Source organism: Geotrypetes seraphini, chromosome 1 (genome assembly GCF_902459505.1).
Source record: "Geotrypetes seraphini chromosome 1, aGeoSer1.1, whole genome shotgun sequence".
Classification (NCBI taxonomy): domain Eukaryota; kingdom Metazoa; phylum Chordata; class Amphibia; order Gymnophiona; family Dermophiidae; genus Geotrypetes; species Geotrypetes seraphini.
Genome location: NC_047084.1, coordinates 293,938,460 through 293,966,107, shown reverse-complemented (window position 1 = coordinate 293,966,107; position 27,648 = coordinate 293,938,460). Strand labels below are relative to the sequence as shown.

The window sequence follows — 27,648 nt, the reverse complement described above, 5'->3', positions numbered from 1 at the left end:
CATGTGACCTGTGTCCATATATGGTTTGTGTTTACGTCACATGCTGACACATGCTGACAAAACTGATTCATTTAGAATGATATAAAAGAGATGTGAAGCTGATAATAAAGCGGACATGTTTTGGAAGATGATTTCTGGTCTTTAAGATATGTCCCCAGGTACCTGACTTCCAAATGACAGAGACAGAGAAAGTATGGGGCAGGAATTGGGACCTAAATCCTTTTCAGGTATTCCCCCCCCATGAGAGAAAATTGGCAGGGATGCCCACTCTCTTCTGCCATTCCCACCATGCCCTGGAATCTCCCCCTCTCTCACTCCCTCTTCCCCTCCCTCCCTCCCTACTTCCATGGCCTGGCATATACTTTCCTTCCCTCCCTTCCTCTCCTTATCCTTCCTTTCCCCTCCTCTCCCTTCCCTGGTCTTTCTTCTCCTTCCCTTTCCCCAGTTGGGTGCAGCAATTCTCTCCCCCTTTGCACCCCTCCCCGGTCAGTAGCGCAGCGTTCACAGCTCGTTGTCCTTCTAGGCTTCAGGCCAACCTCTCTGCCGGATCCTGCCTTCACGGAAACTGTGTTGTATGGGGGTTTTTTCCCAATGGCACAGATATTTTACGTGTGTTACACACACAAAATATCTATCCCATTTTAAAAAAAAAAATGAAACAAACAAACAAACCAGGGGCTTTAACTATCGGAAAAAACCAACTGGTCAAGCAAGACCTGTCAGTAACTGTGTTGCAGATCTGCCTGTTTTTTGTTTTTTTTTTTTCAATGGCACAGATATTTTACGTGTGTTACACACACAAAATATCTATCCCATTTAAAAAAAAATGAAAAAAGTCCCCCACCGCTGATGACGACCTTCCCCAATGACCCCTAATGAACACGGCATCAGGTATTCCCCCCCTTGAAAGAAAATTGGCAGGGATGCCCACTCTCTCCTGCCATTCCCACCATGCCCTGGAATCTCCCCCTCTCTCTCTCCCTCTTCCCCTCCCTCCCTCCTTCCATGATCTGGCATATACTTTCCTTCCTTCCTTATCTTCCCTCCCTTCCTCTCCTTATCCTTCCCTTCCCCTCCTCTCCTCTCCTCTCCCTTCCCTGGTCTTCCTTCTCCTTCCCTTTCCCCAGTTGGGTGCAGCAGTTCTTTCCCCCTTTGCACCCCTCCCCGGTCAGTAGCACAGCGTTCACAGCTCGTTGTACTTCTTGGCTTCAGGCCGACCTCTCTGCCGGATCCTGCCTTCATGGAAACTATGTTGCAGGTTTTTTTTTCAATGGCACAGATATTTTACGTGTGTTACACACACAAAATATCTATCCCATTTTTTTAAAAAAAGAAAAAAGTCCCCCACCGCTGATGACGACCTTCCCTAATGACCCCTAATGAACGCGGCACCAGATATTCCCCCACCTTGAGAGAAAATTGGCAGGAGGGATGCCCGCTCCTTACTGCTAGTGGAGGCCCCCCGATCCATCCAAAGGGGCCTTAGGCGACTGAGCCAATCAGGGCCTTAGGCTCCTCCTCGTGCATCACATGGTGCACCGGGGAGGGGAAGGCCCATTATTTTTTACAGGCAGACCTCGGACATGGAAGTACCGTGCTTCCCTCCAGCTCCCAACGTCTACCAAAGGTGTGTGTGTGTGTGCAGGGGGTTGGGGGAGCATCTGGCAGCAGGAAGGAGTGGCATCTCTCCTTTCTTTTTTTTTCTTTGGAGGAAGGGGGAAGTGTAGGGGATGGTTGGCAGGGGGGGGGGGTTGGTGGCGTGGGGATCCAGGACGGGGTGGGGACATGGCATATGGGTATTCAGCTAGGCAGGAGGGAGTAGGCTTCCGTCCTGCCATTTTTGCTGCCCGGTGGGGGGGATGGTTCACAGTGCTAGTTCGTGTTACATACGCACAACATCTGTGCCATTAAAAAAAAAGCCCTAACGGCAGTGAGCGGAGGCTGCTTTTTCTGTCACTGCTGTTAGAGCTCTGCGCATGTGTACCCCTAGGAGTACGCATACCATTTGTTGAGAACCTCTGCTCTAAAGTACATAAGGAGGGGAGGGAGTGAGGTAGGCAACTTGTAGTACTTTTCTGGTAGGCATAAACAGGGGTTCAGTTTGAGCAGAGCACCATTAGAGTTTGTAAGTATGCAATTGTTCTTGAGCAGGTATAAATGTCTGCATGTACCATTTGGGTGTGATTTCTGCTGCTTATACTGGTTTCTATAATACATTTTATAAAGAAGGCATTAACATTTATGTACCAAATACTCATGTAAATAATAATAGCATTTACATACACAGGTGTGCACTTACGTGCATAAGTGCCAAAATTCTCCATAAGCACTATTATGTAAATACATGCATATCTTACATAGGTATAGGTAGGCATGCATATGGGCAGACTCTGAGTGGACCAAGGGCAGGTCTTAAGTGTCCATAACTTACAGAATATTATATGTTGCATGTGTATCTGGCATTTAGGCATAAGCACTTAAACACCAGCTCCGTGGCTGGGGTAAGTGTGGGAAGTAGTCAAAAGATAACAAGTTGAAAAATGCATACTTTTGGTGTGACAAAATGGCATGTTATCCATTCTTCTGTCTGGAATCTGTTTGGGGACTAACTATGAACAGACATTAGGCTGACAGGGGCTCCATGAGGTGTGTATGTGCGCACGTGCCTATACGTACAGACAGACAGATAGATAAATGGATGGAACCTTCCCAGTAAGCACTATTATTGCATGTGCAAGACGCACCCCCCAAAAAAATAAAAAAAATATCCAACCTGAGTAGTTCTAAATGGTTATTTCCACAATTGAGAAAGGTGAATAGTGGAGTTCCTCAGGGATCTATATTAGGACAGGTGCTTTTTAAGTTAAGAATGATCTAGAAATGGCAATGTGGGGTGATCTAATTTGTAGAACATCCCACATTCCGGTACTTTATCATATTTCCCTGTCTGTCCTGGTGGGCTCAAACTCTACCTAGTGTACCTGGGGCAATGGGGGGATTAAGTGACTTTCCCAGGGTCACAATGAGCAGCGAGGGATTTGAACCCACAACCTCAGGGTGCTGAGGCTATAGCTCTAGCCACTGTGCAACACACTCCTCATTACACGAGTATTGTAAAAAAATTGCAGCTGGACCTTGCAAAACTGGGCATTTATGGCAGATTAAATTTACTGTAGTGTGGACAAGTGAAAACTGATGCAGTGAAAAATAATCCAAACAAAATTCAACTGTTATCTGGTAATATATCTGTATAAGTCTGAACACAAAAATAATACTTTCTATGCATGGATAGCAACATATTTGTATAAAAATAGTTTCACATATTCAGCACTTTGATTTAAGTGGTATCTCAGTTGTATTATACATAAATTATTATGCGTGCTCCATCTTATTTTACTTTTAGAAAATTAGTAAAAACACAGTTTGATCAATTTGTAACCTGATTCACTGTTTTTAATCTTTTATCTTGTATGTATTTCTGATGATTTGTATTGTATTTTTTTTCACTGATTGTCCAGTACTTCTTATTGTAAACTGCCTCAGGCTATTATGGCTTTGGCGGTATACAAGAACAAATTATTATTATTATTAAATATACACAAACTACTTGTAATATGTTATCGCTGTCCAACTGAATACTGTCTTCAAGGTACTTTCTGGAAAGACGGGATTGATGGATGCTGTGTGCCACTGCCAAGCTATATGCACCCTGAAAATCTGCATCTCTTGATAGAAGAGGATTTTCAATCCTATAGAACAGTTTGCAGTGTAATGGAGGTGATTCTTAAAAGAAGAATTTGTTTAAATTGCAGTAAAAATAGTTGCGTTATCCTCTTACACAGTCTCTTAAGTTGCTCAATTCTTATGTGGTAAGAAACACCCAGTGAAGACACTAATTAATACCACACTTAAAAGAGATCAGCCATTGAAACACTTTCATATGTTATGTTAATTTACTCATTGTTTATATGGTTTTATATGGAGTATATTTCTATGTATAATTGTTTTATTATGTTTCTATTTTATGTATTTTCTGTAATCCACCTTGGACAAAGGTGGACTAGAAATAATAAATTGAAATGTAATTCCTTGAGTTATTTTTCTTAGTGTTCTTCACAAACGGCCTAGAATATGCCGTATTAAAATTTTTTGCTCTTAATTTACAGGCCATAATACATCCAGATACTAATGAGAAGATCTTCATGCCTTTCAGAATGTCAGGTAAAGCGCTGAATGATTTTATTATTATTATTATGACTCATACAGATGTATCTTAGGGCTCCTTTTACGAAGCCGCGCTAAACCGCCGGCCGCGCTAGCCGCTACTGCCTCCTCTTGAGCAGGCGGTAGTTTTTTGGCCAGCGCAGGGGTTAGTGCGTGATGAAAAGTCAGGCGCGTTAACCCCGCTAGCGCAGTTTTGTTAAAGGAGCCCTTAGTGTTGTATGATCTCCGGCTCCTGTTACAAAGCCATGGTAGTGATTCCTGTGCGGCAAATGCTACGAAGCCCATTCAATTTCTATGGGTTTCACTGAATTTGCCACACTGGAAATTGCTACTGTGGCTTTGTAAAAGTGGACCTTAGTGTTTGTGCTGTGTATTAATGTATTTTTTAAATATAATTCCTCACTACTGAAGGCACAGTTGGTTATATCAACCTTTTTCTCTGGCAGTGATGATAAGACATATATCTAATAGATAATGTTTTATTTATAAATCCATACAAGATGATGCAGATAAAGATCATATGGACTATTCGGTGTGCCCACCCACACCAACTGCTCAGTTCTGTAATTACTACTACTACGTATCATTTCAATAGCACTACTAGACATAAGCAGCGCTGTACATCAAAGCAAAAGAGACAGTTCCTACTCACTACTACTATTACTCCTACTATTATTTATTTCTGTAGCACTGAAAGGTACATGCAGCACTGTACATTTTAACATACAATAGCCAGTCCCTGCTCAGAAGAGCTTACAATCTAATTTAGACAGGACATTTCAGGGTTGAGGAGATAATGGTAGAGGAAATATATATATATTTTGTAGTTCATTTCTGCCTCCACCCTGTCACACCCTTTGTGTATCTTTTATCTTTCAAGACTCCAGCCTACAGTGACTCCCTTCTCACCTTAGAAACAGCCTAAAGCCTTTGAACCCAAACCATTTTACAACTCTCCTGCACTCATTTAAACCCAGCTGTTTCCACCCGTCTCTTGCCATTTCTGGCTCTCTTCAGGAAATACTTCTAAAAATGCTCATCATTAAAGTATAAGCTACCTCTAGGAGATAGTCTCCACAGCTACACCATGACTTCAGCCTAGACCATCCCACCCTCCCCTCAACCCACCCACCGCTAGGCTCACATTACATATACTGTATAGATCCACCCACCAATCATCCTCCACCTGTTGCCCAACCAATATAGAATAAAAGTAACTAAATTAAAAATATAATTCAGCAACCCCAATGCTATACCTTAATCTTATAAGCTTATATATACTTTAAAAAACTTTCACTCTTCCTTACCCTTCCTTTTCTGTGACACATGGCCATGGCTTTCACGCATGTTATCTCCATGGTGAGTTTACTTTAAAAATGTATCCTCCTTTCATCTTATGAGAATTGGCACCACTCATCTATCTTCCATCATTTCCAGACAATTCTTCCTCCCTCCCCAATGACTCCTGATCACCAATTCCTTTTACTGCTACTGACCCTCCCCATCCCACCCCCTATCCTAAACCACTTAATCTCCAACCACCAACCACACCAGTCGCGTTTCAGCTTTACCAACTCACCCTCTCTCTTACAGCTACTACACTCTCTCCCTTCACACAGGGATCCCCACTCTACTCCACAGCATAGCCCCCATGCCTCTCCCACACTCACTCGTATCCTCCTACTCTTTTTCATGTCAAGACAGACAAACTGGACAAGAAGGTGCAGGATTGTTCTTCACCGTTTCCACTGGGAGACACTTCCATGTATCTACCACCCTTTCAGTAAAGAAATATTTTCTTAGATTACTGCTGAGTCTACCCATTTTCGCTCTTATCCTATGACTCCCCTCATTCTAGAACCTTCCTTATATTGAAAGAGATCTGCTCCCTGTGTAATTATACCTTGGAGGTAATTCAATGCCTCTCTCACTTGTGTATACAAAGACTGCTTTCTGGATCAGTTTCAACCAGTTTATATAATTTTGAAGGTGCAGTCTCAAGAGCTGCACACAGTGCCCAAAATAAGGTCTCACCAGAGATATACAGTGTTGGCTATTCTTTCTATTCAGCCAAGCATCGTTATAGTTCTTTTGCCACAATCTTATCTACTTGTTTGATCTTAAGATAACCTTTAGAATAGATAATTACACTTTACTATGTTCATCACCAGATTCTGCTCTTCTTTAATACACAGAACTTTATCCCATATACTGTAATACTCATTTAGGTGTTTGCAACCCAAATGAATGATCCAGCATGTTTTTAACAATAAATTTAATCTAATCTAATCTGCAATTTGTGGATCGCCCTATGCCTAAAAAGGTTCAAGGTGATTTACAATGTTAAGAGACCCATACAAATCATGGGGAGAATACAAAGAACAGGTTGTTAGAGTGTGGCACAGTGGTTAAAGCTACAGCCTCGGCACCCTGAGGTTCTGGTTTCAAACCTACACTGCTCCTTGTGACCGTACCCCAGGTACATTAGATAGAAAGTGAGCCCACCGGGACAGACAGGGAAAACTGCTTGAGTACCTGAATAAATTCATGTCAACCATTAAGAACATAAGAATAGCCTTACTGGATCAGACCAATGGTCCATCAAGCCCAGTAGCCCGTTCTCACGGTGGCCAATCCAGGTCACTAGTACCTGGCCAAAACCCAAGGTGTAGTAATATTCCATGCTATCGATACAGGGCAAGCAGCTATGTATGTCAATTCATCGAGGAGGCCTATAGGAAGTTGGAGGAACGGGACCAGCAGCTGCACAGACGGATGTCGGCAGATGAGACCCAGGATCCACAAGGCGACACCGGGGAAGGACCTAGCGGAGGAACCACGCAAGAGGAGGAGACCGCAACAGTTTGACATACAGTTTATTGCCCAACAGTTTGGGCAATAAAATTCTAGATTTAGAGACGGAAATAATGAACGCCGACCTAGACGTAGTGGCGATATCCGAAACTTGGTTCACGGACTCACACGGGTGGGATATGGTTATACCGGGTTACAACTTACTCCGTTGAGACAGGGATGGCAAGTTAGGAGGAGGGGTAGCTCTATACACTAGAGAAGACATCAAAACTACCATAATCACAGATGTCAAGTATACCGGGGAATCCCTCTGGGTGAACCTGGCTAGAAGAAATGAAAAATGCCTGTATCTTGGTGTGATATATAGACCTCCAAGACAACAGGTAGACAAGGATATGGAATTAATCGAAGACATTGAAAACATCACCTTGCGTGGGGACACAGTACTGTTAGGGGATTTTAATATGCCCGATACAGATTGGAATGCACTTACCGCACAAACTAGAGGCAGCAGAAGGTTGTTAACCTCCATAAAGGGTGCACGGCTCAAACAATTGGTATTGGAGCCCACTAGGGACCAGGCGTTACTAGACCTGGTACTCACCAACGGAGACAGCGTATCGGAAGTTTCGGTAGGTGATACGCTGGCCTCCAGCGACCATAACATGGTTTGGTTCAACCTTCGGAAGGGTTTCTCCAGATCGACCACAACAACAAAGGTCCTAAATTTTCGTGGCACTGACTTCAAACGCATGGGAGACTTCGTCCATCGGGCACTGCGAGACCATGCCGAAACCAATAATGTAGAGGCTATGTGGGCAAACCTGAAATCTACCCTACATGAAGCAATAAATCGCTATATAAAAACAACAAGCAAACGACGGAGGAATAACAGACCCCAGTGGTTCACTACAGAAATCTCGGACCTCGTTAAGAAAAAGAAAAAAGCATTTGTTTCCTACAAACACTCAGGAAGAGGAGCAGTAAAAGAAGACTATCTGGCCAAGTCCAAAGCTGTCAAAACGGCAGTCAGAGAGGCCAAGCTTCGGATAGAAGAGAATCTAGCAAAGGACATTAAGAAAAGGGATAAATCCTTCTTCAGGTACATCAGTGATAGGAAAAGAAACACAAATGGGATAGTACGCCTTAGGAAAGCAGACGGGACTTATGCAGAATCAGATTCCAATAAAGCTGAACTACTAAACGAATACTTCTGCTCAGTCTTTACCTGCGAGGCGCCAGGGTCTGGTCCACAGTTGCAAGCAAGGCATAGCTCAGATGACCCGTTCTGGAATTTTGAGTTTACACCCAGCAGCGTCTACTGCGAACTATCAAGACTCAAAGTGAACAAAGCCATGGGACCGGACAATCTACACCCCAGGATGCTTAGAGAGCTGTGTGATGTCCTGGCAGAGCCATTGTCTGTGTTCTTCAATCTTTCCTTGAAGGCGGGAAGAGTCCCCTTGGACTGGAAAACAGCTAATGTAATCCCACTCCATAAAAAGGGCTGCAGGACAGAGGCTGAGAATTACAGACCGGTGAGTCTCACATCCATAGTGAGTAAACTCATGGAAACACTAATTAAGCATAAATTAGATACGATCCTAGACGAGAAGAATCTACGGGATCCCCGCCAACATGGATTTACCAAGGGCAGGTCCTGCCAATCCAATCTAATTAGTTTCTTTGACTGGATAACAAGGAAACTGGATGTGGGTGAGTCCCTAGACGTCGTTTACTTGGACTTTAGTAAAGCTTTTGATAGCGTTCCGCAGACTATTGAACAAGATGAAATCAATGGGACTGGGAGAGACGTTAACTACATGGGTCGGTGATTGGCTAAACAGTAGACTTCAGCGAGTGGTGGTAAATGGTGCCCCTTCAAAAATGTCGGAGGTGATCAGTGGAGTGCCTCAGGGCTCGGTCTTGGGCCCGATCCTCTTCAACATATTTGTGGGAGATCTGACTCAGGGGCTTCAGGGTAAAATCACATTATTCGCCGATGACGCCAAACTATGCAACATAGTAAGTGAGAACACTTTACCAGACAGTGTGACGCAGGACCTACTTCTATTGGAACACTGGTCCTCGACTTGGCAGCTAAACTTCAATGCTAGAAAATGTAAGGTCATGCACATCGGCAGCAGGAATCCATGCAAAACTTACACACTAAATGGTGAAACCTTAGTTAGGACCAAGGCGGAACGTGATTTGGGGGTGATCATTAGCGAAGACTGCCAATCAAGTGGAGAAGGCTTCATCAAAGGCAAGACAAATGATGGGTTGTATCCGAAGAAGTTTTATCAGCCGGAAGCCCGAAGTTATAATGCCATTGTACAGATCCATGGTGAGGCCTCATCTGGAATATTGTGTACAATTCTGGAGGCCACATTATCAAAAAGATGTGCTGAGAGTTGAGTCGGTTCAAAGAATGGCCACCAGAATGGTCTCGGGACTCAAAGACCTCCCGTATGAAGAAAGGCTGAATAAATTGCAGCTATATTCACTCGAAGAACGTAGAGAGAGAGGAGACATGATAGAGACGTTTAAATATATCACCGGCCGTATTGAGGTGGAGGATGATATCTTCTTTTTTAAAGGTCAATCTGCCACAAGAGGACATCCGCTGAAAATCAGGGGTGGGAAATTTCATGGCGACACCAGGAAGTTCTTCTTCACCGAAAGGGTGGTCGATCGTTGGAATGAACTTCCACTTCAGGTGATTCAGGCCAGCAGCGTGAAGGATTTTAAAAGGAAATGGGATACACATGTGGGATCTCTAGGGGGGTAAATTCAAGGGGGTAGGGTTGTTGGAGTGGGCAGACTTGATGGGCTGTGGCCCTTTTCTGCCGTCATCTTCTATGTTTCTATGTTTCCCCATGTCTTTCTGAGAGAACGGTATGGAAAACTGAATAAATAAATACAGAATTTTAGACAGAAGCCTGAAGAACTTAGGTGCTAGCAATTTACAGTCCAAGGAGAAGCATTGTTGTACAGTCTACAGAACAGGTGATTATACAATAATGTGGTGGTTAGTAGAGAGGTTATTGGTTGATATAGACCAGGGGTCTCAAAGTCCCTCCTTGAGGTCCGCAATCCAGTCGGGTTTTCAGGATTTCCCCAATGACTATGCATGAGATCTATGTGCATGCACTGCTTTCAATGCATATTCATTGGGGAAATCCTGAAAACCTGACTGGATTGCAGCCCTCAAGGAGGAACTTTGAGATCCCTGATATAGACAGTTATTTAATTTGAAGGTTTATTTTGAGATCCATCCAAATAATTGATGAGTAGGTTGTTGCAAGTCTTGATGGTGACATAGGTGAACAGAGAATTGAAAATACATTTGTATCGGTTCCTTTGGGAGAGAGGTGAATTATCAGCGAAGTGTTGGAGATTTGCACAGATGTGAAGTAGAGTTCTGAGAACAGGTGGATTAGAGCTTCTGAGGAGTTGATGTTGTATGAGTGAAATGTTATGCAGGATATTTTGAAGGAGATCCGGGAGGTCATAGGTACCCAGCGCAGCTTGTAGTACGTACTCTGTTAATGAATCAAATTTATTGAGCCTGCATGCTATTCTCTGTCTCTTCTCCACTCAGCATTTCATCTTGTCTCTTTTATGTACCCCTCCCCCTTCTGCAATCTGCAGCTTCCCCAGCCTGTCTTACACCTTGTCTCCCAGAAGATCCCCAGCAGCTGCAGCACTTGATGGATGTTGCGTGCAGCCTGCTTGGAACCCCTCAAAATAAAATAAATAAATAAACCTTTCACAACCTAAACAGGAAGTTGCATCAGTGGTGTGGATTGTGGCAGAAGAGGCCACAGGTAGCATCTCTCAATTGCTGCCATTGCCAGAGATCTCCTGGGAAGACACAGTGTAATGTAGACCAGAGTGAGGGAGAGATGATGGACCCAGGAGGCGAAGGAGAGAAGAAATAAAGAGAATTGATGGACTTGAGTGTGGAGAGGAGGGATTGAGTGAAGAAAGAGAGAAAAATGATTGGGGGGTGGGAGAGAAGAAAGAAAAATGATGGATCCAGGGTAGAGGAGAGGTAGGGAGGGAGGGAATGCAGAAAAAGAGATGTCGGACTACAAGGGCAGGGAATGTAAAGAAGAAAGAAATGATAGAAAAGGGAGAAGGGAGGGAGGGAAGAAAGAGAGAGAAATTATGGCTCAGGATGGGAGAATTAAGGGGAGGTCTCTGCATTTAACTGCTTGGTTCCTTGAGACTTAATGCCCTCGTTCCAGTTCTCCTAGCCTGTGCTGGACGTTCTGGAGGCGTCTCAGAAGGAGTCCACTCGCCAATGTTACCATCAGAAGTGGACCCGTTTTTCATCCTGGTGTGCTGCTCGACAGCAGGAGCCGCTGTCTACCTCCTTATCTGTTGTCTTGGATTATCTGTTGCACTTGTCTGGCGCTAGTCTCAAGTCCTCTTCGGTTCGAGTCCACCTTAGTGCCATTGCTGCTTTTCATCAGCCGATTGACGGGAAGCCTGTTTCTGTTCATTCTGTGGTTTCCCGCTTCATGAAAGACCTTTTCCACGTTCATCCGCCCCTTAAACCCCTCCTGTGGTTTGGGATCTTAATGTGGTCCTTACTCAATTGATGAAACTCCCGTTCGAGCCACTTGCGCGGGCTCACTTGAAATATCTTACTTGGAAGGTTGAGTTTCTTATCGCTCTCACTTATGCCCGTCGGATCAGTGAGCTCCAAGCCTTGGTTGCGGACCCAGCTTTCACTGTCTTCCATCATGATAAGGTGGTCCTCCTAAGTTCTTGCCTAAGGTTGTTTCACATCAACCAATCCATTGTCCTTCCTGTGTTTTTCCGAAGCCCCATTCTCACCCTGGAGAAGTGGCTCTGAATTCTCTTGATTGTAAGCGTGCGCTGGCTTTCTACTTGAAGCGCACTGCTCCTCACCGTTCTGCTCCCCAGCTGTTCCTCTCTTTCGATCCTAATCGCTTGGGTCGTTCTGTTTCTAAGTGGACCATTTCTAACTGGTTGGCCGCTTGTATCTCTTTCTGTTACGCTCAGGCTGGTTTCTCCCTGCTGGGTTGAGTCACAGGCCACAAGATCCGAGCGATGGCGGCGTCTGTTGCTTTCCTCCGCTCGACTCCCATCGAGGAAATCTGTAAAGCTGCCACTTGGTCCTCGGTTCATACGTTCACCTCGCATTACTGTCTGGATGCTTTCTCCAGGCGTGATGGCCACTTTGGCCAATCAGTTTTGCAGAATCTGTTCTCCTAAATTGCCAACTCTCCCTCCATCCCACTCTAGTTAGCTTGGAGGTATCCACATGTATAGAATATGCTTCATGCTTGTCCTGGGATAAAGCACAGTTACTTACCATAATAGGTGTTATCCAGGGACAGCAGGCAGATATTTTCGCAACCCACCCACCTCCCCGTGGTTGGCTTCTTTGCTAGCTATCTGAACTGGGGACATGCTGAGGAGACACATGCCCTAGACCGGTAGGGAGGGGCACATGCGCGGGCCAATCGCAAGCTTGAAGATCTTCAAGCAAGTCTGCTTGCGAAAATGTCCACTAGGGGGCTCCGTTGGTGAAGTCACCCTCATGTAGAGAATGCCTGCTGTCCCTGGATAACACCTGTTACGGTAAGTAACTGCTATTTTGAATAAGCGATTAATCAAATTTTATAATAAACTTGAAACTTAAACTTGATATCTCAGTAGATGAAGGGGATTGTATTTGGAAAGCAAGCTAATGGAGGAAGATGTCATTGACATAAACTGGTTAGACATGTAGTGGTCCTGGATGGAAAGGTATTTGGTGGCTCTCCTTTAACTCATTTGGATCCATAGTGGTCCTGATTTATAAATTACTGAATACCACTGGTCTCAGGTCTCTGACAGTCCTTTGGTGTATCCTGACTGCAAAAAGATTGAGAACCACTGCAGTAGAGCCTCTGCAGCATTTAGGGCTCCTTTTACGAAGGTGCACTACGGATTTTACCGCACGCACTGGATTAGCGCGCGCTAGCCAAAAATCTACCGCCTACTCAAAAGGAGGCGGTAGCGGCCAGCGCACGTGGCATTTTAGCGCGTGCTATTCCACGCGTTAAGGCCCTAGCGCGCCTTTGTAAAAGGAGCCCTTAGTGTAGCTGAATATAATTCACCTTGATCTAGTACAGAGTTACATGACCCCTTCCCTCTTTCCTTCTGCATCTTAAATGTATAAAATGACCTCTACGGGCTGATGGTCCCCCCCCTCCCCTTTTCATCTTTAAAAAAATTTCCCCAAGGCCAACAGCTCCCTTCCTCCTTTCATATTTTAAAGTATGTAAAAGTATCTTTTGCTTACAAAAAATGTCACTAGCAGGGTGATTCCTCATATGTTTCTTCTTACTCATCATACAAAGAGAGTGCTAATTGAGAGACCCCACTATTGTCACTATTGTACTTTTTGGAACAGGAGGTAGGGGGATAAAAATGATCAGGCCCATAATGTGGAAATTACTTAATGTGTTACATTAATGAGTAAGAATTGAATTAGTAAGCTGCTGAATTACAGCACCCTTTTCTCTTACACAAAACAAGCAAGCCTGAAATTTCTGCTAAAAATGTAAACATTCTGCTGGCTGTTTGAAAACTGAGTTGCTGGCATGTAATCAGAAAATTTTTATTTTGAAACACATCATCTATTTTTTTGTGCTTGGATTCAATTGGTATGGAATTTAGGAGTTTAATCCAGTCAGCTCTAAACTATCTAGTATGCCTTAATAGTCAGATAGTTTTCACTGTTGTAGAACTATATCTTTGCAATGTGAAGGAAGAGTCCAAAATAATCCCTAAGGTTTAGATCTTAGATCTATAGATTTTAAAAATTTTTTTATTAAGAATTTTTCAAATTACAATTTAAGAAAACATAGAAACATGACGGCAGATAAAGGCCAAATGGCCCATCTAGTCTGCCCATCCACAGTAACCATTATCTCTTTCTCTCTCCGAGAGTGGCAAATCAATCTACTGACACAGACTTTAAAAATGAAGAAATAAGGGGATATCAATCTCTTTACATCAAAAGCATTTCATACAAATTCCGTGTTGTCATAATAATAAGAAATATGAGAGAAGAGTATATAAATTTGTAAAATAAAGAAAGAAAAATTAAGAAAACAAAGTGTGTGTGTGTGTGTGTGTGTGTGGGAGGGATGTTCCTTGTACTTTATCAGCTTAAACTCTACCAAAACAATACCCAGTATTTCAACCCAATTATATAAATAGAATCAAATTAATATATATCCATGAGCATAATATTGTCTGAATCTACAAACCCCACTTCATACTATAGATGTAGTTACAGGCAATTTGGTTTCCTGAGACAAAATTAGTTTTTTTCAATCTATAGTTTATTACTAGTTTTGTCACATTATGGTGACCTAGTAGTTTGGGAGAATGTGGCGCAGTGGTTAAAGCTATAGCCTCAGCACCCTGAGGTTGTGGGTTCAAACTCACGCTGCTCCTTGTGACCCTGGGCAAGTTACTTAATCCCCTCACTGCCCCAGTTACATTAAATAGATTGTGAGCCCACTGGGACAGACAGGGAAAAATGCTTGAGTACCTGCATAAACCATTCTGAGCTCTCTTGAGACAACAGTATAGGAAATTGAATACAAAAAAAAAATAGTTTTTGAACTAGTAGTTATTAATTTGCAGTAAAAGCCAAGTTTTTGCTGTATTTCAATTTCCCACAGAAATGACTAATCTATGGTATCTCAGTTCCACAGGCAAGTCACTCCCTTGGTATATGAATAATGCAGCTTGCAATTAACCTTGCAAGTTACACTATTCAAACTTCCTTGGATCATTGGGCTGCAAGCTCATAGTTCGATGTTTCAAGAATGCATCCTCCCTGCCCTGTTTCCCTGTGAACATCCAGTCCTCCAATCCCCCTCCTCCCCCTAGGAGCCTAGCAGTAGTGTTCCTGGTGTCTAGTAAGGTTGGGGCAGGAGCACTCCTCAATCACTCCTTTTCTACTGATGATGGGGTTGAAAAAAAAAATGGTGCTCATGACCCATAGTATTAGGCTTGGGTATATGCACTAGGGGGTCAAGCTGCTGCATAAGGGGGTTTATTTGCTTTTGCCCTAGTGGTATTAGTGGGATACTATCACTAAAAATTGCTGGCATTTGCTAGCAGGTGCAAGAGCAATTGGGAATCTCTCCTGCCTAGACCCCAATAAACCCCCAGGGATTACTACAGGAAGAGGTGGTGGGGGTGATATCTACAGGAGTGTGTTAGGAGCTTGGAAGGAGAGGGGCCCATTCAGGACAGGGAATTGGATATTATGAGGGGCATCAGGAGATGTGTTTGTGCGGGTTGGAGGTGCTCAGAGGGAAAGGGGAGGGGGAAACTCTTAAATTTGTATGCTGGTCCTGTTAAGAAACGACTTGGGAACACAAGCTTTGTTGTTCAGTTTACATAGTAATGAGAAAATTTACATGCATTTGTCTGCTTTTTATTTCATTACTATGTTTCCTATGATAATACTGTGCATTATAGTAATGTAATACACGCCATTGTCCTTTAAGGCATGTAAAAGGGCAAATAACCCAACTTGTTACTATAGTACTCTCAAAGCGGCATTTTCAATAGGATGTCTTAGTCTAATTTGGATGTTTTAGAAAAAACATCCAGAAATCCAGTAGAGAAAATATACATTTTCAAAACAGCCAGACGTCTAACTTTTATTTTTGAAAATGACTTATGTAGACGTTTTGGTCCTTAGTACTTTTATCTTTTTTGGACATTTTCAAAAATAAAAAAGTCCACATGAAAAACGCACAAAAGCAAGTTTTGCAGATGTACCCCACTACCTTGTTTGATCGCAGCAGGGGAATCCCCATCAGCTGAGCCAGTTTCGGGGATTCTTGTCAGCTCAGCTGATAGAGATTCCCCTTGCCAGGATCAGCTGAACTGGCAGGGAGATTATTCTCTCTCTCCCTCCCAGGCACCAATCCCCTCTCTGGCTGCTGAACAGGCTTAGCTTTAGGGATGGAGGGTTTTAGAGCAGGATTTTTCTACTTGACAGGGCTTCCCTGTCACAATATATATATATATGATCTCACTGAAGACGACGTCCAAAAGCAATACTAGGCAAGGGAGGGACGAATATTAACAAACCCCCACAGACTCTCCAGTAAGGATAAACAGGTCTGTATATCTGGTTTCTGGTTAGTTTCATTGAGCATTTAGAGCAGTGTTTTTCAATCTTTTTACACCTGTGGACCAGCAGAAATAAAATAATTATTTTGTGGACCGGTAAACTACTAGGACTAAAATTTAAAAACCCCATTTCTGCCCCATCTCCATGGGCTCGGTCCCCGCAAATCATCTGATCCCATCCACACAAGCCTCAGTTATGATTTTATATTGAATGTATTTTGTTAAAGTATAAAAAGAAACAATATTCTGTACAATTGTCATTTTATAAATACAAATAATATAGAGCAAAGATCAACAAAACCCCTGTCCGTGGACCGGCGGTTGAAGAACAGTGATTTAGAGAGTGTGCACACTGGCGTTTCTGTGAGAAGAATTCCACAAATAACGTCACCTGTTGAACAGATTTGACCCTTGAAAAAGCCTTTATAAGGCGAAATGGGTCCCATCGGGGATGCAGTGAACTTTCATCAGGTTCACTAAGTTATGGGAATTGTTTGCACAGTACTCCTAAGATAAGTTCTTTTGAAATTGTTGCTTACTGCACAAGTCTATATTTAGATCACATTTAAATGATAAAGTTTTGACATAAATTTTTTTTTCATAATTATTTAAAGCAATCAAGAGGGAGGTGATGGATCAATGAAAGAAAATGGAACCCAGATATACAGACCTGTTTATCCTTACTGGACAGTCTATGGGGTTTGCTGAGATTCGCCCCTCCCTTGCCTAGTATTGCTTTTGGACGACTTCTGGGGTTATCTTTCTGGTTATAATGTGGTTTGTAATGTTTTGAATATATCTCATTACTTTTTATCTCACGTTGACTTCTCTAACATTATGTTATCCCAGGACAAGCAGGCAACCTATTCTCACTAATGGGTAACGTCATCCACGGAGTCCGGATGCGGACAGCCTCGCAAGCAGACTTGCTTGTAGAAACGTAGAAGTTTTGAGTCAGCCACACCGTGCATGCGCGAGTGCCTTCCCGCCCAGCACAGGGCGAGTCTCCTCAGTTCTGTTTTCCGTGGAGCCGAGAAGTCCGTCTTTGACTCTCTGTGTTTAACTTTGTTACTTCATGCTTTCTCTCACCGCAGTTTGAGTTTATTTTCTTCACGAATCGCTGTGTTCTTTTCTTTATTTCTAATTTAAAAAAAATAAAATTTTAATTTATTTTCTTCCGTTTGACTGGTGGGGCAGGCCGCTCAGCCGCAGCCCGTGGGCTTTGACTTTGCGGCAGCTATTTTTCCTCCTATGTCCCAGCCAGCAATGGGCTTCAAGAAGTGTAGCTAGTGCCAGCGTGAGATTTCCCTCATGGACCCACACCGTTGGTGCCTCAAGTGCCTTGAGCTGGACCATCAACCGAAGTCGTGCGAGCGCTGTGCTACTCTTCAACCTCGAGCCTTTAAACGTCGTCGGAATTTAGTGGAAAAGCTTTTCGGGATGGATTCTTCAACCACACCCTTGACTTCGAAAGCGGCCTCGGTTCCACCTTCTACCGAGGGTCCTCCTGCCTCCACGACTCCGACCTCGAGCCTCGTTTGCAGCGGCTCTTTCCTCGAATACACCTGCTGTATCTTCCCCTGCATCCTCAGGTCAGATAGCTCAGCAGAAAGTTCCAGCAGTGGTCCTCAAGCTTGTTAAGACTTCCATATCCACTGCCACTTTGGAACCTCCAGCCAAAGCAGGTGGTCCGGTTTCAGATGCGGATACATTCTTGCAGGCTTCTTTCCAAACCATGTTAGAGAAGCAGTTTATTCAGTTCCTAAATAATATGGGACTGAAGCTAGCTACTCTAATCCAGCCTGGGCATTCTGCATACTCCCGCGAGGTCGAGCTTCTTCCTATGCTTCCGGCTGAAACTACACACTCTATGCAGGGAGCAGAGTCTCTGCGAGTGTTTGGTCTGGCATCTATGCACTCGAAGCAAGGAGTAGATTCTTTGCAAGTGCCTTGACAGGAATCCTCACACTCTATACAAGGAGCAGAGTCTTTGGAAGTGCCTCAAGATTCCTCCACCAAGCCTCCTGAGCTTCGATTCAAAACTTCTAGCCCTGTCCATTCCTTTATAGCAACGTCTGCTTCCATCTCCGGGGCGAAGACTCCTCGATCTTTGAGATCTGCTTCCAAGCACCACTCTCACCGGCGATCGAGACCTTTCTCGAGGCATGCCTCCAGGCATAGCTCTTCTTACAAGGAGCGTCCTTCTTCAACTAAGCCTCGATCTACACCTTCCAGCTCTACTAGACCATTGACTCCTCGATCGAGGTCCTCGCTTCCAGACCTCGAGGACTCAGCAGTTTCTATTGCTTCGTCCAAGTCTCCTTATTCTTTTGATGCCTATTTTCCTGCCGAAGCTTCACCTTTGACCCAGGCTGACTCGACGCCCTCGAGTCCTTCTCGAGGAAAGGCATTAGCGGATCAGCTATCTTTCTCTTCTTTTCTTCGTCAGATGGCTGCTGACCTGGACCTTCAATTGGATGCTGGTTCTAAATACTCTAAGGAGTACTTCGAAGTCATGCATCTTCCTCAACCTCCTCTCTTCACAAGCTTTTGTCTCAGACTTTTACACGATGCCTGGAGACTCCTTATGCAATTCCTGCTGTTCCAGGCAAGTTGTACTCCAGGTATAAAACTCTTCATTGCAAAGGATTTGAGAATTCACAGTTGTCTCACCAGTCCCTGCTTGTGGAGTCCTCCTTGAAAAGATCCCATCCTTCCAGAGTTTATGCTACCGTTCCTCCTGGAAGGGAAGGGAAAACCATGGACAAGTTTGGACGTCAACTATACCAAAATGCCATGATGTCCTCCAAAGTCCTCAATTATAATTTTCATTTGGTCACTTATTTCAAGTTCCTCATTGATCTTCTTCCTAAATTTCTCAGCTATTTAGGCACTCAAAAGCACTTCGAATTTCAAGAAGTCATAGCTACTCTGTCACAACTCAGATTACATCTACTCCAGTCTTCTTATGATGCCTTCAATTTGTCCGCCAGGGCGACTGCTTGTTCTGTAGCAATGCACTGCCTAGCCTGGCTTCGCACCATTGACATGGAACCTAATCTTCCCGACCGCATGGCTAATATTCCTTGTGCAGGCAATAATCTCTTCGATGAATCTATCGAGGCAGCCACCAAGAAATTGTCTGAACATGAAAAATCCTTTGCTTCTATTGTCAGACCAAAGCCTAAGCCAGTTCCTGCCAAGCCTACACACCCTCCTACAATTTTCCAGAGGCGTTTTGTTCCAAGAGTGGCTCCTTACACTCGTCGTCCTCTCAAAAAACAGCAGAATCAGAAGCAACAGAAATCTTAACCTTCTGCACCTAAGGCTACACAGCCTTTTTGTCTGTTTAAAACAGAGCATAACCTCCACCATTCTGTCTTTGACCTCTCTTCCCCCCATTGGAAGTCGTCTCCATCATTTTTATCACCGATGGGAGACAATCACATACGACCTCTGAGTGCTGTCAATCATCAGGGAAGGATACTCTCTTCATTTCACTCAGGTTTCACCAGAGCTTCCTCCAAGAGAGTATCCTTTCAATCCATCCAGACTGCCCTTCTTCTGGAAGCTCAAGCTCTGCTTCGTCTCCGTGCCATCGAATCATAGTAACATAGTAACATAGTAGATGACAGCAGATAAAGACCCAAATGGTCCATCCAGTTTGCCCAACCTGATTCAATTTAAATTTTTACATTTTTTTTCTTAGCTTTGGAACAGCAGAACAGGGGGGTTTTACTCCCGTTACTTCCATGTTCTGAAGAAGACGGGCGATCTGCAACCCATTCTGGATATCAGGCTCTCAACAAATTTTTAGTAAAAGAAAAATTTTGCATGTTGTCCATAGCGCCCCTTTATCTACTTCTCGATCAGAACGACTGGTTATGCTCTCTGGATCTCAAGGAGGCTTATACTCATATTCCCATTCATCCAGCCTCCCATCAATATCTCAGATTTCGGGTGGGAAATCTGCATTATCAATACAGAGTGCCAACCCTTGGGCCTGGTGTCCTCTCCCAGAGTGTTCACCAAGTGTCTGGTGGTGGTAGCAGCTGCTCTAAGGAACCATGGTCTTCAGGTGTTTCCCTACCTAGATGACTGGCTCATCAAAGATTCAACATCTCAGGGGGTTATTGTAGCGACCCAACGGATTCCGTGGTTCCTCCAAAGTTTGGGATTCGAAATCAACTTTTCCAAATCCCAACTTCAGCCCTCTCAGAACCTACAATTAATCGGAGCTGTTCTGGACACTATCCAGCTCAGAACATTCCTCCCGCAACAATGTCTGAATGCTCTCATTCAACTCTGTCATGCAGTGTCTTCCCGCTCTTCAATCTCAGCGAGATACATGATGGTACTACTAGGTCACATGGCCTCCACAGTACATGTGACTCCTTTTGCCAGACTTCACCTCATAATTCCTCAGTGGACCCTGGCATCTCAGTGGACGCAGGCTTGCGATCCACTCTCTCGACCCATTGCAGTCACTCCTTCCTTGAGACAGTCTCTCCGCTGGTGGATGCTCTCTTCCAACCTCTTCAAAGGCTTGCTGCTTCAAACGCCCCCCCATCAGAAGGTCCTCAACAGATTCTTCTACCTACACTTGTGGCGTTCATCTCAATGGTCTCTGTACTCAAGGCCACTGGACCAGTACAGATCGTCAGTCTCACATCAATCTGTTGGAACTCAGAGCGATTTTCAATGCTCTCAAAGCTTTTCAACATCTTCTTCACAACCAGGTAGTCCTCATTCGGATGGACAACCAAGTCGCCATGTACTATGTCAACAAACAAGGGGGGAAAGGATCTCCCTTTGTCAAGAAGCTCTGAAGGTTTGGGACTGGGCAATCCACCACAACACCTTCGTCACAGCTGTCTACATCCAAGGGGCGAAAAATTGCTTGGTGGACAATTTGAGTCGTCTTCTACAACCTCACGAATGGACACTCAATTCCTTGCCTCTTCATCACATTTTCAGATAGATCTCTTTGCAGCTCCCCACAACCACAAACTGCCCCAGTTCTGCTCCAGGATATATTCTCCTCATTGCCTCGAGGCAGATGCTTTCTTACTGGAATGGTCGAATCTCTTCCTGTATGCTTTCCCTCCATTCCCTCTCATTCTCAAGACTCTTGTCATGTTAAAGAACGATCATGCCACCATGATTCTGATAGCTCCTCGGTGACCGAGACAACCTTGGTACTCCCTTCTACTTAAACTCAGCAGCAGGGAGCCACTACTTCTCCCAGTTTTTCCATCTCTGCTGATACAGAGTCAAGGATCTTTGCTTCATCCCAACCTGCAGTCTCTGCACCTGACAGCTTGGTACCTCTCAACATAACTCCTCTTCAGTTTTCTCAATCTGTAAGAGACATTTTAGAGGCTTCTAGGAAGCCTGCCACTAGACAATGCTATCACCAAAATGGACTAGATTTTCTCCGTGGTGCATTTCTCACGATAAGGAGCCTCAAGATTCCTCCTTATCTTCTGTTCTGGATTATATTTTGCACTTATCCACTTCTGGTCCCAAGTCTACATCGATCCGAGTCCATCTCAGTGCAATTGCTGCTTTCCATCAGCCTTTTGAAGGGAAACCCCTTTCTGCTCATCTGGTGGTTTACAGATTCATGAAAGATCTTTTCAATTTCAAACCCCTTCTTAAACCGCCTCCAGTGGTTTGGGATCTCAATGTTGTTCTTGCTCAATTGATGAAGCCTCCATTTGAACCAATGTCTACAGCTCATCTGAAGTATCTCACTTGGAAAGTGGTGTTTCTCATTGCCCTCACATCTGCTCGAAGAGTCAGTGAGCTGCAAGCGTTAGTTGCTGATCCATCTTTCACAATTTTCCATCATGACAAGATGGTCCTCCGTACTCATCCTAAATTCTTACCTAAAGTGGCTTCAGAATTTCATCTCAATCAATCTATTGTACTTCCAGTGTTTTTTCCAAGGCCTCATTCTCATCCTGGAGAATCTGCCCTTCATACTCTGGACTGCTGGACTGTAAACGTGCTTTGGCCTTCTACTTAGAGCGCACCAAATCACACAGAACTGCTCCTCAACTTTTTGTCTCCTTCGATCCAAACAAGTTGGGACATCCAATCTCTAAGCGTACCATCTCCAACTGGATGGCTGCTTGTATCTCTTTCTGCTATGCCCAGGCCGGATTACAACTACAGAGTCGAGTCACAGCCCATAAAGTCAGAGCAATGGCAGCCTCGGTAGCTTTCCTCAGATCCACACCTATTGAGGAAATTTTCAAAGCTGCTACCTGGTCCTCGGTTCATACTTTCACTTCTCACTATTGTCTGGATGTTTTCTCCAGACGTGATGGCCATTTTGGCCAGAGAGTATTACAAAATTTATTCTCCTAAGTTGCCAACACTCCCCCCATCCCATTCTGGTTAGCTTGGAGGTCACCAAGCTATCCAGGGACAGCAGGCAGCTATTCTCACAACCCACCCACCTCCCCTGGTTGGCTTCTCTGCTAGCTATCTGAACTGAGGAGACTCGGACTGCGCTGGGCGGGAAGGCACTCGCGCATGCACGGTGCGGCTGACTCGAAACTTCTACAAGCAAGTCTGCTTGCGAGGCTGTCCGCATCCGGCTCTGTGGATGACATCACCCATTAGTGAGAATAGCTGCCTGCTGTCCCTGAATAACAATTGTTATGGTAAGTAACTGTGCTTTATGGTAATGTAACTTGCATTATCCAGCACGACCACCTTCTCTGATTTGGTCAGCTCTTCCTAGCAGCTGTGCTGCACAGTGTTACCTCATCTTGTTGCAGCATTCAGCACCTCCTTTTCCAATTAGACTTCCAGGCTTCATGCTGACAAAAAAGTACACCTCCAACTTCCTTTTATTATATATGGATACATATCTAAGAAGAAGCAGTAGTTTCACAGTCTGGTTTATTTTATTTAATATACTGCCCTTCCTTATACAATAAGAGTGGTTCACATAATCATTAAAACATGCAATAAAACAATAACAAAGTGATCCACATAATCATAAAATATACAATAAAACTAACTACATCACAAAAAATAAAATAAAATTAAACAAATTAAAATTAAAATAATAAAAAATATGAAAAGAAAATAATAAAAGAAAATTTTTTTAAAAAAATTGTTGGCTGCAATTGCTAGTAAATCCGAACCATATCAAAACCATCCAACTGAATAGAAAAAGCCTGTTCAAAAGCATAAGTCTTTAACAAAGTTCTAAACCTTAAGTATCACAAATTACTAATTCTACATATACAGTATATAAAAAAAATCAGAAATGTTCTCTAGGAAGCCCGAGCAGCCCATTCCATGCCCAGATGGTGGAAGCATTTCCTTTCAGTCTGGGATCCCTCTCCCAAGATGAGAAGTCTAGTTCTAAATCAATGGTGATCTTCTCTGTATGGTCTACTTTGCATCTTGGGGGGAGGGAGAAGGTGGAAAGGGGGAGATTGGGAAGTGTATATATGGTATGTGGTTGGAGAGTTAATAGGACTGTGGTTCTGTCTAGTGGTTCTGTTTTAGAGACAATGGGTTATCAGAGTCCTTGCTGGCTATACTGTTTGTGGAGCTTTATGTTTTGGTCAGTTGTCAGGGAGGCATTGCAAGGGAGGATGTTGAACTAGATGTTATAGTAAAAATTGCATTACAAATTTCGGAGTTGGTTCTGTTTGATTACTTTTTTGCAATAAAAAAAAGATTAAACACTAAAAGGCAGTTTCCTTAGTTTTAATCATTACTGTTTGTAAAAGGTATCACAAGAATGCAAAATGTCAATTGTAAGTGCGACTTGCTATTCATTTCCACTGAATAGCAATAGTCTTCTTGTTGTAGTTTTCAACACACACATTATTTGAAATTATAAAGTGACAGAAATGTTTAAGATAAGATTTTCATGAATGAAATCTTTATTTCTTTTATTTAGGTTATATTCCCTTTGGGACACCAATAGTAAGTATTTTCATGATCAATTATATACATATTAGTACTGTATTATGTTAACATTGGAAAATTGTATCTTTTCTTTACATGGATGAAGCATCGGGGTTTGGGTTCTAGCTGTGACAGTGTCACTGAATCTGTGTGGCTTATTCAAATAACTTACAGTACATAATGAATGCCTCAGTTCAACCACTTGAAATTGTGAAGTAGTATTGTTCACATCTTTAGATATTATTATGTAGTGTCAGTGCAGGAATCAGCTATTCTGGCAGTTTATTTTTGAAGTCTTATATCTTAGAAGAAAACTGCACACCTCATACATCATCAAATCGATTTATGTTAAGTGTAACATCATTAATGATTACAAGGCATAATTAGTCTGCTAAGAGTTTCGTGTTGCATTTAACAAACAAAAAAAAATCTTCATAGATACAAACAGGGTATGATGTTAGCCAAACTATCTAGCAAAATTTGTCCAAAATATTTATTTTTATTGCTATGGCTGTATATAACTGTAGGTTTTATTTTCATCTTTTATTTTTCTTTTGCTGCAATATTCTTTGCACTCTGTTAAGTGTTTCAGTGATATGTGAAAGCACCGACTGTTTTTTTCTGAAGCAAGACAGTGACATTGAATGCATCCAAATGTTTCTCTTCTTTGTCTTGGTTTTGTTCTCTACTTTATCTAATAACCTATAATGTATTTGAATAACTTTTCTGCCTGTCTCAGTGATTCCTTTTTTATATCTTAATTTTTAGGCATTCTAGTACAAAATTACTTACAAAGTAACAAACTAAAATAAAGGTCTAACAGGTTGGTCCTGTCCATCGGTCCTTGATCCTGGTTGACTAATAATGGAATGAGCATTGTTCTTTGGGCTATGTGAGATTTTCCCTATCATGTATGAATTTTTTCTCTTTCTGCTGCTGGAGAGAGAAGAGAACTTCATAGTATGCAATGGACTATGACAAGGCATACTTGATGTATACTCAGTGGGAACAGATCTTTTAAACTTATTTTCATATTCTATGACCTCTTTGAATATGAACGGTCTGAGCTATGAGCTGCTGAAATCATCCATACGAGGTCTGTTCAAAAAGTTCCAGGACTGACTTTATAAAATTTATTAAACGATCTTAATCTCTTGTTCTGTATTAGTATTGTTTTATTTTTATGTTATGTTACAAAAACTTTCAATAAAACGTACTGAACTTAAAAAAAAAAAAAAAAAAAGCTTAATCTATTGGGTCCTCTTCAAAGTACTCCCCTTCCCTATGTAAACACTTTTCCCAATTTCATTTCCACTTCTGGAAACAGTCCTTAAGCGCATCTTCAGGAATCGCTAAAAGTTGCTGTGTCAAATTTTGCTTTGTCTTGCCAATGGTGTTGAATCGCTTTCCTTTCAGCGTGGATTTAAGTTTAGAGAACAAGAAGAAGTCAGCAGGGGCCAAGTCATGAGAGTAAGGTAGCTGAAGAAGAACTGTCATCCCGTTTTTGTGCAAAATTTACAAATTTTGATGCATTCAAAACACCTTCCACGACTCATGATATGTTCCACATAAGCCACTTTCAACATTTCACAAGTTTCTGTAGCAGTCTTACCCAATTTAAAACAGAACTTCGCGCTGTAGCGCTGCTCATTGAGGTCTCGCAAGATGAAAAATAGCTGATCACGAAAACTAACTTTTAAAAAACCTGGGGTAGTTCGGACACGAAAACAGATATCAACAAATGGAAAAAAGGAGGTTACTTGAGAGGTTTCAAGCTACTCAGCGCCACCTAGTGTGTCTCAAAAGAACTTCCCATTAGAGCGCAATTCAAATTGTCCTGGAACTATTTGAATAGACCTCGTATGTGTTTTCAGGTATGGATGTATATTTTTCTTAGCATTTTTTTGCCCAAATTGCTTAGTTTTGGTCTTTGAGGAATGTCTTCTCTCTCTCCTTCTCTTATGTCTTCTCCCAGGCAGGTCCATTTGCAAGTTCCGCACAGTATTGGTCAGTTAGAACTTAATATTTGAGCAATATTACTGATTATTTTTTGCCTACATATAAAGTATTGGAAATGTATAAAATATTAAAAGATTTTGTGTATTAAAAAGGAAGGTTTTTGATGCTGATGATCAATTTGAAAGCTCTATTAAATGATTTTTATGAGGTTTTTTCAGGCCTTTCAGGCCACTGAAATTTTCAGCGATAACCAATAGTAGAGATTTTTGTCTTTTGTTTTGTAAGATTAATACTATACCCGTAGATGAGTAAATTTGTCCACCCTTCTCACTGAAAATCCAAAATCCAGCTTACGTGTACTTTATGTACATACACATGTTCACAACAGAAATGTGTTTTCTAAAGCAAAGCAGTTACACATCACAGAGGCTCTTCAAGCACTGCTCCACACATCACAATTACAAGGTAGAGATTTCATAATGGTATTTAAATAGACAAGTACAAAGGCCACCAGCTGGATAGAGGAGACATGGATGAAGGAAGAGAATGGTATATACTGAGAAGGTCGTAACTGAGAACCAACACCCACTTGAGCACTTAAAAAATAAATCTGCCTCTAACTACAGAAGACAAATGCATTTCCAAGAAATAGGTTATCAGAAGCCAAAGATTTGTTTTTCTTTCATTGACATTGTTAATGTGATCAAAGGCAGGGATGGGGCAGGGGCAGGGATAGAACTCGCAGACACAGGATAGGGATGGAGATAGATCCCGCGGGCACAGGGAAAAATTTGTCCCTGTGTCATTCTCTATTCCATACTTCCTTCTGTATCCAATCATATCCTTTCATGTTGTTCTTTGAACAATCTGTCACAGAAGACAGATTGTTCTAACAAATGTTACTTCATACCAATTTTCTGTTCTCTTGTACCTCTTCTTTCTTGGAATATATTCTCTCTCACCAGGTGCTTTTGTTCTCGATCCCCTATACACCAGACTTATTGTTGTATACTCCATGAACACAATGAGGAGGGGCCAAGAAGAAAAGGGGACTCATATATTTGCATAACTCATAAATTGATATTTTAACACACACATATTTTTTTTAATGAGGTATGTGTGAGGAAGTGTCTGGGGAAACCTTTGTTCCCCGTAAGGTACATCCTCCCAGGGTCACCTTAACAGAGCTAAGAATAGGAACCCTAAGAAGAAGGGCATAGCCCAGATCAGAAAGGATAAAATTTCTGAGTAAGGGAAAGTTGGAGAAGGCCTGGGAGTAGCTGAAGGAAGACCCTGTCAGTGATAGCTGGGAGAAGCCTTCAAACCCCATCAACTATACCTGAGTGACTGTTGAGGACTGTTGAGAAAAAAGATTTGAAACATTACAGCCTGAAAGGTAGTTCAGGCTTTAGTACATGGTGACAGAGAGTACTAGAAAACTTTATAAGAATGAACTGGTAGGTCTGTTACGAGCCAGGCCTCTGTTGTGTTTGCATTATAATAATCTTTATATCAAATCTG

General features: G+C 42.7%; 1 protein-coding gene across 6 annotated transcripts in view; it reads left to right on the top strand.

Moving 5' to 3' along the window:
* The window catches only part of SFXN5 (sideroflexin 5), a 534,682-nt gene that overhangs the window by 122,409 nt on the left and 384,625 nt on the right, over positions 1 to 27,648 (top strand). For all 6 annotated transcript variants that reach the window (XM_033953624.1, XM_033953617.1, XM_033953601.1 and 3 more), the window contains 2 exons: positions 4,167 to 4,221; positions 24,161 to 24,186. In XM_033953624.1, coding sequence (XP_033809515.1) covers positions 4,167 to 4,221; positions 24,161 to 24,186 — 81 coding nt within the window. The remainder of the gene's footprint in view (positions 1 to 4,166; positions 4,222 to 24,160; positions 24,187 to 27,648) is intronic.